Source organism: Balaenoptera borealis (assembly GCF_965194805.1).
Source record: "Balaenoptera borealis genome assembly, chromosome: 21".
NCBI classification, from domain to species: Eukaryota; Metazoa; Chordata; class Mammalia; order Artiodactyla; family Balaenopteridae; genus Balaenoptera; species Balaenoptera borealis.
The window spans coordinates 2,759,099-2,771,542 of record NC_138880.1 but is presented as its reverse complement, the minus strand read 5'-3'; the positions used below and the strand labels follow the sequence as shown (position 1 = coordinate 2,771,542).

At 42.1% G+C, this 12,444-nt stretch overlaps 1 protein-coding gene and 1 long non-coding RNA gene across 3 annotated transcripts in view; one reads left to right on the top strand and one right to left on the bottom strand.

Annotated features, from left to right (window-relative positions):
- Nucleotides 1-9,702, top strand: part of LOC309619594 (uncharacterized protein) — a gene marked incomplete at its 5' end in the record, with an annotated part of 60,173 nt that extends 50,471 nt beyond the window's left edge. For both annotated transcript variants that reach the window (XR_014239049.1, XM_082374897.1), the window contains one exon: nucleotides 4,582-9,702. Coding sequence is in view for 1 of the 2 variants with exons in the window: in XM_082374897.1 (XP_082231023.1) it covers nucleotides 4,582-4,664 (83 nt within the window). The remainder of the gene's footprint in view (nucleotides 1-4,581) is intronic.
- Nucleotides 1-12,444, bottom strand: part of LOC309619599 — an 88,082-nt gene that overhangs the window by 49,908 nt on the left and 25,730 nt on the right. The window lies entirely within an intron of this gene.

The following is a 12,444-nucleotide window of genomic DNA, read 5'->3' as shown; positions in this document are numbered from 1 at the left end:
TTCGAGCCCTGGTCTGGGAAGATCCCACATGCCGCGGAGCAACTGGGCCTGTGAGCCACAACTACTGAGCCTGCGCGTCTGGAGCCTGTGCTCCGCAGCAAGAGAGGCCGCAATAGTGAGAGGCCCGCGCATCGCGATGAAGAGTGGCCCCCGCTTGCCACAGCTAGAGAAAGCCCTCGCACAGAAACGAAGACCCAACACAGCCATAAATAAATAAATAAATAAATCAAAAAAATAAATTCTGACATCAAAGTAGGATTTTTCGGTTACAAGACAGGCTTGATATGACAGGAAGGGATGAAGCTGTATTAGTGCCTGGCTTGCTGCCCAGCCCAGAGTGCACATGGCGGTGGGAGACAGCCCACCAGGAAGAATCGAGGACAGCCCCCTATCTCCTCCCAGGCGTAGTCGGGGTGGGGGTGACACGGCCAACAGAGGCAGCTTTGTGTTTGATAGAACTTGGAAACCTGAATCGGGGGCAGGAGGGGTTCGGTGTCTCCGTCCCAGCGTTGATCAAAGGGCAGAGAGAGTGTCTAGTTTGGGAAGCTAAGCTTCCCGCCCGTCTCCTGTGGGAGGATGGTGAGTTGAGAGCCAGCTCACAGCAGAAGAGCTGGGGGTAGACCCTGGAACAGGGGACAGGATGGAAGACGGAACAGAGGTTTGGAAAATCCACAGCTGGTGGGGCTAAGTCACGGGAAGAGGCACTAGGTCTTCCTGAGCTGAGAGACAGTGAGGTTAGTGGGAACAGCCCCCCAGGGCACGAGGGAGAGCCCCTCTCAGCGGGGATGACAGAGAGCATGGCCTGGATCGGAGGCCCCTGAGCTCCCCCATCAGAGGCAGGACGTCCCCCTCCCTCCCAGAGGAGCTGGATGGGGTTTGGAGACCTTCAGGTCAGAGTCTAAGCAACTACCCCGCAACAGCATTATCAACGGGCTGTTTAAATTACTGGGTCGCACTCAGTCTGCAAAGCTTCCTCTCCCAGAGCAGGAAGGGTAGAGGTGGCCAGCTCATGAGGAAGTCCAGGAAAATCTATAAACAAATGAAAGAAACTACACTTTATCTGCCATACTGAGTTATGGCAGTCTTTGTTTTTGAACCGTGCACTGCACGTAAACAGGTAACCACGATGAAGCGCGAGAAGTTTTGGGGGAGAGTGAGAGAACCGTGCTTGCTACCACGTCAGACCCTGTCCCAGCGCTGAGCAGACGTTAACTCCTTTAAGGCTTAGACATTCCCATGAGGTGGTGCTATTTTTACCCTCATTTTGCAGGTGAGGAAACTGAGACACAAAGGTGAAGCAACAGGGTCAAGATCACACAGCTGATCAGTGGCGGGGCTGGGACTGAGCGCAGACAGTCCGGCTTCCAAGTCCAGGCTGTCACCCTCCGGTTCCGCTGTGCAGATACAAAGTGTGACAAGCACACGGAGAAGACACGCCACACTCTGCCCGCTGCAGAGCAGGCTTCTTAGAGGACGTGCCGTGGGCTTGGCCTTGAGGTGGAGAAGGGAAGCAAGGCGGGTGGAAACAGGAAAAGAGAAGGCACAGAATCCTGAAGGAACATGCATTCAGGGAAGGGCAGTGCAACAGACCCCTTAACGTGCTAAAGGGATAAGTCCAGACGCCTCTAGAATATCTGCTTGTGAATATTGTATTAGCTGCTGCACAATGGTAGGCTTTATACTCAAGATTTCTTCTTCTTCTGACCAAGAACCAAAACTTCCTAAAACCTGCACACTTTGACTTCACTTTCACTACCATGCTGCTTTCTTTCTTTCTTGATCCCTTTGCATAAAGAAACAGTTTTTACTGCTTTATGAGAACGCTTGACGATGAGTATGAAGCAGTGAAGCACAGCAACCTGGGATGTTAGCATCAGGCAGGCTCGCTCACCAGCTGAAAGATTCCAGCCTCAGCAGAGCAGCCCCGAACAGTCAACTCCGGGAAAGTGAAACACAGGACCACAGGAGCCCGCTGTGTCCTGCTGAAAGGCCTCACGTCCCCAGCTCGCCACGAGCTGGGAGCCTGGGGACAAACGGGACCGGAGAAGGACCCTCGGAACGTGGACATTCTCTCAACCTAGGAACTATTCTGGAGAGTCTTTCTGTCTTAGAGTATTTTTCTCTTTATTGCCCAGTTGTATTTCTTATTTTGTGAATTTTCAGTGTACATATTTTGTCTTTTTTTAAACTGAATATTCATCTTTTTAAACACTTTTTAATATTCTTAGACTATTAACCAATATATGTTGTGAATATTTTGCTCAGTTTGTTATTAACCTCTTAAATTATAAAAAGTATGTTTTATATTTAAAAGTTTTTAAAATTCATGTTATTAAATCACCTTATGTTTTCTTCATTTGTTTATACTACTAAAAAGTTCTTTCTATCCTAGTTCAGAAAAGCAGCTCTATATTTTTTTATATCTGCTTCCTGGCTCCCTTACAGCTTAGAGGCTAAGAGCCCAGGTTCTGAGTCCAGTGAAGGTGAAGTTGAATCCTGGTTCTGCCCTTCACTGGCTGTGAGAACTTCCCTTCCTTCTGTTTCCTCACTTATAAGCCAGGCACTCAACGATGCAGTGAGAGAAGTACACTCCCAATATGCAGATGGGAAAACTGATATTTAGAGAGGGGAAATTGCTTGTGCAGAGGTACTTGGTAAATGGAGCTGGAACTGGACACCAGTTCTCCTGTACTCTTACCAATTACACTTACGCTGTACCGATTTACATGGAACATAATTGTTTTATTTTTATTATATTGTAGAAGAAGTTTTGCTAGCATTCTATTTGAGATTGTCAAAGGTGAGGCTGTGGTGCAGTTTTCCTAATGGACATGTTTCCTAACCGTGGTGTTTGAACTACATTTAGGCTCTGCCTGTGTCTTCTGAGGCCTCAGTTATCATATCTGATTGGCCTGCTTCAAACAGGCTTGTACACAGTCCCTCTAGCGGGACCTACAGGGGGCTAGACAGTGATTAGAACAGATCTTCGGTTTAGTTAAAGGCTCTTAGTATGTTTTTCTCTGCATCAGGAATGAAATAAATGTGTGTAAACAGGTGATAAGAAGATTCCACTACCCCAGGGCTCCTTAAAGCAAGACCTGTCTGGAGATGGTGTGGGTTCATTCAGAGCCTGTTTCCAAGTTTTCATTTAATTTGATTAGAAACAGCTGGAAGACCAGAACGACTGCGTAACCTCTCCAGTGATGCAGAGGGAAAGAATGTTCAAGTGACAGAACCGCAAGTCACCACCCTGGCTTGACTCACAAGTGGAAAAATTGCATTAACTAAGTTACAAGCCCCAAACTTCTCATCCTTTCAGTGTTCATTTTTACGTCTGTTCAAATTAATACTACCCCATGCTGCCAATTCCTGTCACAGTGCTAATTATTACATAACTAACATCCTTTTTATCTTTACAAAGGGTTTTTTAAAAAATGTGCATATCAATATAAAATTTTTAACAATCAAAAACAATTATTTCCATTATTCAGTCACGAGCAGAGGGGAGAGGAGTTTCTCCAGACAATACAGGGCTTGGTGTTGACCCGGCCCTGAGAAATGTGCTCGCGGCGGGGCAGAGTCTGGTTCTGTTGCTGAAGGTTCAGCCTCGTCCGTACCGCAGTCAGTGGCCTGTGAACCCTGCACCGAGGCCAGGCTCAATCCCCTCCCTGGAGACCCCCCTCCCAGGCGGTGGTCCAAACTGTCCTTAGATCCTTAATCAAACCTACTACTCGACTCAAAGAGAAGTTGAGAGAATTCTTTGCTAATCTTTTCTAATCTTCACTTGCATAGTGTCAATAATTAAATCAAAATGCGGAGAGTGTCAACCTCACAAGCCATTCTCAGAATAAACCGTAAAACTTCTACATAGTGTTTTAAATAAATCAAGTTACCTTTAAATGATGAAAACATTTAAAGTTGCCTAAAATGTGAAATACAGAAAAGGAAGGTGGTAACAGAGATAGAAAAGGTGATCCATAATCTCACCACCTCCAGACAACCACTATTAACATGTTATTTTTCCCCAATATAAGTATTTTGTTCTTTCTCCCTCTTTCTCCTCTGTCTTTGTCCCCTTCTTTCACTCTCTCATCCAGAGGTTGCCTCGTTCACCTTCCCTCACAGATGAGACAGAAGGGTGAAGAGGGAAATGGGTACAATGGTATCCACACACCTGGCCTTGGATCTCCACACACCATGTGCTCCCGGCCCCGATAACCTAGAATCTTGATCAGCTTATTTCTTAATTTCCCACAACGATCTCTGTAGAGGTTAGCAGACACCCATCTGTGAGCAGGGATGGATAAAGAGCAGAGACATGTGGATGGGATAGAGAAGGACTGACTTTTTCATGGCTGGCTGGCCCCGGCGGAGCTCCACAAGTTCTAGGTGTTATAGCCAACCTCAACACCGCCCTTCCAGTGGCTCTTATGGTGCCCTATTTGGGTAGTTTTAAAATTCCTTTTCTCCTGGTGGGGCAGAGACAGTTAGGGCTCACCAAGTATTCTGTTTGCTCATCAACAATACCAGCTCTCCAGCAGTTAAGCAAGGCTGTGAGACTAATTTCCTCTTTCCTTGCAGACATGGATGCCTTCTGTTCCATCCAGATGGTGCAACTACAAGACAGAATATTGACGGATTATATGTTGCAAGACCCTTGTTGACTCATGTGAGACATGTCTTGTGAGAGAGAGAAATAAACATTTTTTAAGCCTTTAAAGTCTGGGGTTTGTTTATTATTGCAGCACAAACTAGCATATTCTGACTAATGTAATTGGAGGGGTTCTCTCAGTTGGCCCTATACGCTGATCTTTTTATATCCTTAAAATAACAATTTGATCGTAGTATTTCCTTGTTTAAAAATTATCAGGAGCTAGCCATTGCCTAAATGGTGAGGTCCAAATGCCTTACCCCAGCAGACTATCTGGTCCAACTTATCCTTGTGAGCTAATCTCCTGGTGTTCTACCCCCCAACTTATAGCCTAAATTACAGCCACACTGACTCCTAGGCCATTCCCCAAGTTTCCATTGCCTGAATTTCCCAGTCCTTTAAATGCTGTAAGGCCTTTGTTCATGCTGTTTTCTTTGCTTAGCTGGCACTGCATTTCTCCACTTAGCATATTGTTACACATCCTACAAGACCCAACTCAAATGTGACATCTGTGATGTTGAAGCCAACACCGCAAAACATTGTCAGCTCCCTCTGCCAAGTTGCCACAGTGATTGGTAAGTTCTTTTCCTCAGAAAATCTCCTACCATATGATTTATTTGCATGTACACTTTAGGCTCTTAAAGGTGATGTTGTACCATATTCTTTTCTAGCACAATGGCAGTTACATAGGCATGCATATGCATTCTCTATAGAAACTACTATTGTGGCCACAATGGTGGTCTGGGAGCAGCACCTATGGTTTCTGTCAGTCTACCCTCCCTAGTCACTGGTGTGTAAAACTGATGTTTCTCAAGCAGAATGTTATGTAAAGCAGCTTAAGACAAGTCCTCTGGGAGGGGCCCAAGATGGTGGCATAGGGAGACCCTGAGCTCACCTCCTCCCTTGGACACACCGAATCTACACTACACCTACATATAGACCTCAGATCTAAAGACACACACAGACTGCAAGTGAGGGGATGGAAAAAGATATTCCATGCAAAGGGAAAAGAAAAGAAAGCAATACTCCTATCAGATAAAATAGACTTAAAAAAAAAACAGACTGTAATAAAAGACAAAGAAGGGTGTTACATAATGATAAAGAGGTCAATCTAACAAAGAATATAACATTTGTAAACATTTATGCACCCAACATAGGAGCACCTAAATATGTTAAGCAAATATTAACAGCATAAAGGGTGGAATAGATGGAATACAATAGTAAGGAAATTTAATACCCCACTTACATTAATGGATAGATCATCCAGACAGGAAGTCAATAAGGAAACCCTAGCCCTAAATGACACATTGGACCAGATGAACTTAATGGTTATAGAGAGAACATTCTATACAAAAGCAGCAGAACATACATTCAAGTGCACATGGAACATTCTCCAGGATAGATCACATGTTAGTCCACAAAGAAAGTTTCAATAAATTTAAGAAATCTGAAATCACATCAAGCATCTTTTCCAGCCTCAATGGTATGAGGCTAGAAATCAAGTACAAGAAGAAAATTGGAAAAAACCAAAAACACATGTAGACTAAACAATATGCTACTAAACAATGAATGGGTCAATGAAGAAATCAAAGAGGAGATTTTAAAATACCTTGAGACAAATAAAAATGGAAGCAGAACTTTCAAAAATCTATGGGATGCAGCAAAAGCTGTTCTAAGAGGGAAGACCTAAATATAAGACCAGACACTATAAAACTCTTAGAGGAAAACATAGGAAAAACACTCTTTGACATAAATCACAGCAAGATCTTTTTTGACCCACCTCCTAGAGTAATGAAAATAAAAACAAAAATAAACAAATGGGGGCTTCCCTGGTGGCGCAGTGGTTGAGAATCTGCCTGCTAATGCAGGGGACACGGGTTCGAGCCCTGGTCTGGGAAGATCCCACATGCCACGGAGCAGCTGGGCCCATGAGCCACAACTACTGAGCCTGCGCATCTGGAGCCTGTGCCCCGCAACGGGAGGGGCCGTGATAGTGAAAGGCCCGCGCACCGCGATGAAGAGTGGTCCCCGCACCGCGATGAAGAGTGGCCCCCGCTTGCCGCAACTAGAGAAAGCCCTCGCACGAACTGAAGACCCAACACAGCCAAAAATAAATAAATAAATAAAGTAGCTATAAAAAAATTTAAAAAAAATAAAAATAAAAATAAACAAATGGGACCTAATTAAACTTAAAAGCTTTTGCACAGCAAAGGAAATGATAAACAAGACAAAAAGACAACCCACAGAATGGGAGAAAATATTTGCAAACAAAGCAATGGACAAAGGATTAATCTCCAAAATATACAAACAGCTCATGGAGCTCAATATCAAAAAAACAAACAACCCAATTAAAAAATGGGCAGAAGACCTAAATAGACATTTCACCAAAGAAGACATACAGATGGCCAAGAAACACATGAGAAGATGCTCAACATCACTAATTATTAGAGAAATGCAAATCAAAACTACAATAAGGTATCACCTTACACTGGTCAGAATGGCCACCATCAAAAAATCTACAAACAATAAATGTTGGAGAGGGTGTGCAGAAAAGGGAACCCTCTAGCACTGTTGGTGGGAATGTAAAGTGATACAGCCACTGTGGAGAACAGTATGGAGGTTCCTTAAAAAACTAAAAATAGAACTACCATATGACCCAGCAATCCCACTACTGGGCATATACCCAGAGAAAACCATAATTCAAAAGGACATATGTACCCCAGTGTTCATTGCAGCACTATTTACAATAGCTAGGACATGGAAACAACCTAAATGTCCAATGACAGATGAATGGATAAAGAAGATGGGGTACACATATACAATGGAATATTACTCAGCCATAAAAAGGAACAAAATTGGGTCATTTGTAGAGATGTGGATGGACCTAGAGTCTATCATACAGAGTGAAGTAAGCCAGAAAGAGAAAAACAAATATCATATATTAACGCATATATGTGGAATCTAGAAAAATGGTACAGATGAACCTATTTGCAGGGCAGGAATAGAGACATAGACATAGAGAACGGACATGTGGACACAGAGGGGGAAGGGGAGGGTGGGACGAATTGGGAGATTAGAATTGACATACATACACTACCATGCATATACACTATATACTACTATACCACTATGTAGAGTGTATATATACTACTTACATATATACTATACCATGTATATAATTGACATATATACTACTAAAATAGATAGCTAGCGGGAACATGCTATAAAGCACAGGAAGCTCAGCTCGGTTCTCTGTGATGACCTAGATGGGTGGAATGGGGGGTGGCAGTGGGAGGGAGGTCCAAGTGGGAGGGGATATATGTATACATATAGCTGATTCACTTCATTGTACAGCATTGTAAAGCAATTATACTCCAGTAAAAAATTTTTTTTAAAAAGGAACAAGAAAAATCTCAAACAATCTAACTTTACACCTAAAGGAACTAGAAAAAGAATAACAAGCAAAGCCCAAAGTTAGTAGAAGGAAGGAAATAATGAAAATCAGAGTGGAAATAAATGAAATAGAAACTAAAAAAAAAATAGAAAAGGTAAATGAAACTAAGACTTGGTTCTTTGAAAAGATAAACAAATCAACAAACCTTTAGCAAGACTTATCAAGAACAAAGGAGAGAGAGTCCAAACAAATAAAATCAGAAATGAAAAAGGAGAAATAGCTAACACCATAGAAATATAAAGAATCACAAGAGAATACTACGAAAAATTATATGGCAAAAATTAGACAACTTTGAAGAAATGGATAAATTTCTAGAAACATACATCTTCTAAGACTGAATCATGAAGAAATAGAACATCTAAATAGAGCAATTACTAGTAAAAAAAAAAAAAAAAGGAAATAATAATCAAAAAAATCCCCCAAGGTACTTCCCTGGTGGTCCAGTGGTTAAGACTCTGCCTTCCAATGCAGGGGACATGGGTTCGATCCCCAGTCAGGGAACAAAGATCCTACATGCCGCAGGGCAACTAAGCCCGCGAGCTCTAGAGCCCTCATGCCACAACTAGAGAGAAGCCCACACGCTGCAACGAAGAGCCCACGTGCTGCAACGAAGATCCCGCGTGCCGCAACTAAGACCCGATGCAGCCAAATAAATGAATAAATAAATAAATGAATTTTTAAAAAACCCCAAAACAAAAGTCCAGGTCCAGATGACTTCATAGGCGAATTCTACTGAACATTTAAAGAAGAGTTAATGCTTTTCCTTCTCAAATTATTCCAAAAAGTTGAAGAAGAAGGAACACTTTCAAACTCCTTTTATGAGGCTGGCATTATTTACCCAATACCAAAACCAGAAAGAGACACCAGAAATAAAGAAAATTACAGGCCAATATCCCTGATGAACATTGATGCAAAAATCTTCAACAAAATGTTAGCAAACTGAATTCAGCAATACATTAAGAGTATCATACACCATGATCAAGTGGGATTCATTCCAGGGGTACAGGATGATTTAAAGTAAATCAATCAGTGTGATATACCACATAAAAAAAAAGAACTATAAAAATTATATGATCATCTCAATAGATTCAGAAAACCATCTGACAAAATTCAACATCCATTTATGATAAAAAAAAAACTCCCAGCAGAGTCGGTATAGAGGGAACATGCCTCAACATAATAAAGGCCACATATGACAAACCCCCAGGTAACATCAATGGTGAAAGGCTGAAAGCATTTCTTCTAAGATCAAAAACAACACAAAGATACCCACTCTCACCATTTTTATTCAACATAGTATTAAAAGTCCTAGCCACAGCAATTAGCCAATAAAAAGAAATGAAAGTCATCCCAATTGGAAAGGAAGAAGTAAAACTATCTGCAGATGACATGATACTACATATAGAAAACCCCAAAAACTCCACCAAAAAAACTATTGGAACTAGTAAATGAATTCAGTAAAGTTGCAGGATACAAAATTAATATACAGGGTATTCCCTGGTCGTCCAGTGGTTAGGACTCCATGCTTCCACTGCAAAGGGCCTGGGTTCAATCCCTGGTCGGGGAACTAAGATCCTGCATGCCGCACCATGCAGCCCCCCCCAAAAAAAATGTATAAAAAAAAATTTCTATGGAACCACAAAAGACCCCAAATAGCAAAAGCAGTCTTGAGAAAGAAGAACAAAGCTGGAGGTATCACACACTCCCAGACTTGAAACTATACTACAAAGCTATAGTAATCCAAATAGTAATATACTGGCACAAAAACAGACACGTACATCAATGCAACAGAATAGAGAGCCCAGAAATAAACCCACACTCACATGGGCAATTAATCTATGAAAAAGGAGGCAAGAATATATTATGGAGAAAAGACAGTCTCTTCACTAAATGGTGCTGGGAAAAACTGGACAGCTATATGCAAAAGAATGATACTGGACTACTTTCTTAAACCACATACAAAAATAAACTCAAAATGGATTAAAGATTTAAATGTAACACTGGAAACTATAAAACTCCTAGAAGAAAACATAGGCAATAACCTCTTTGACATTGGTGTCAGCAATATTTTTTCAGATATGTCTCCTCAGGCAAGGGTATCTAGAGCAAAAATAAACAAATGGGACCACATCAAACTAAAAAGCTTTTGCACGGTGAAGGAAACTCAACAGAGCCACTATGGAAAACAGTATGGAGGTTCCTCAAAAAACTAAAAATAGAACTACCATACGATCCAGCATTCCACTTCTGGGTATTTATCTGAAGAAAATGAAAACACTAATTCAAAAATTTATATGCATCCCCATGTTCATTTCAGCATTGTTTGCAATGGCCAAGATATGGAAGTAATCTATGTGTCCATCGACAGATGAATGGATAAAGAAGATGTGGTATATATGCAATAGAATACTACTCAGCCATAAAAAAAGAATGAAATCTTGCTGTTTATGGCAACATGGATAGACCTGGACAGTATTATGCTAAGGAAAAAAAAGTCAGAGAAAAACAAATACCGTAAGATTTCACTTATATGTGGAATCTAAAAACATAACAAACAGGGACTTCCCTGGTGGTCCAGTGATTAAGAATTCGCCTTCCAATGCAGGGGATGTGGGTTCGATCCCTGGTCGGGACCTAAGATCCCACATGCCACGGGGCAGCTAAGCCTGCATGCCGCAACTACTGAGCCCGTGCGTTCTAGAGCCCACAAGCCACAACTAGAGAGCCCATGCGCTGCAACTAGAGAGATGCCCATGTGCCACAACTAAGACCCAACCCAGCCAAATAAATAAATTAATTAAAAAATTTTAAAAATAACAAACAAACAAAATAAAACAGAAACAGACTCATAGATACAAAGAACAAACTGGTGATTGCCAGAGGGGAGTGGGGATGTCGGACAGATGAAATAGGTGAAGGAGATTAAGAGGTACAAACTTCCAGCCACAAAATAAATAAGTCATGGGGATGTAATGTACACATAGGGAATATAGTCAAGAATACAGTAACAACTTTGTACGGTGACAGATGGTAACTGGACTTACTGCAGTGATCATTTCATAATGTATATAAATATCCAATCACTATGTTGTACCCTGAAACTAATATAATATTGTATGTTATAACTCAATAATAAAAGGACAAGTCCTCTGTGTACTCTTCTCCCACAACCAGAACTCTGCCCTTGAATCTCTCCTACATCAAAATGTTAGATCTGGGAATTCCCTGGCGGTCCAGTGGTTAGGACCCCATGCTTTCACTGCCGTGGGCCTGGGTTCCATCCCGGGTCAGGGAACTAAGATCCCACAAACCGCGTGGCAAAAAAAAAAAAAAAAAGAAGAATGTTATAGCCAACACTGAGTGCGACTGACAACGTCTGTCCCTAAGAGGCGCTCAACAAAAGTGTGTCCAGCCTACAAGGAAAATAAACTATATATAGTAAGAGAGGAAAGCTATGTGGGAAATGGATTGAGTATTTTTAATAATAAATTGATATAATTATTCTTTAAATGGTTTTAAATGATGAGAGGAAAAGCCCCAAATGTTCATTTGTTCATTCATTCGAGGTTTCTTTCCCATGAGCCGGGAACAGCTGGAGGCCCTTCACGGGCTGCGTCATTTAATCTCGGTCAATGCGCCCGATGATCCCAGAATGGGCGATTTTTTCTCATTTACAGCGGAGTCAAGGATAGACGGTCACCCACTTGACACGCATCCCAGCCAACGGCAGAACTGGTGCCTGCAGTTTTTACCTGATTTCATTAGCAGGGAAGCAGGAGGGGGCCCAGTACTTCATGCCTCTCCCTGGAGACATAGTCAGTCCGTGAAGGCTCAAATCAACAGTTATCCAGGTGACCCTTCAAGCCACTTTTGTCTTTTTATTCACACCTAAACCTTAAAGTCCTCAGGCAGAAACCAGAAACTAAAGGGCCCAGGAGGAGACAATCGGCTTTTAATTACTTGGAGGCTGTTCGCTCCGATGGAGATTCATTTCATGTGCTTTTACCATCTCTTCCTTTGGAAGCATTTTCCTGCTTAAAAAGTGTATCTACAAGCAAGAGGGAAAAGTGAGAAGGATTCAGTTCAATTCAGTTCAATTGTACTCCATGGATTCAATTTTCTCAGAAGAGCTCTGGAAAACACAGGTCTGAGGGAAATAAAAGCTGACCTAGTTCAAATGGAATTTAGCAATGCTGCAACGCGGAGGTGGTCCCTGCTCCCAGGACACAGGGTCTCCAGGAAGCCCCTAAGCGGCGTCGGTTGGTACGTGGCGGTGCCTAATCCTTGCTTCCCAGGCCGCTCCTGGTCAAAGGCACAGTGTAGCCGTAAGAAAACCCTT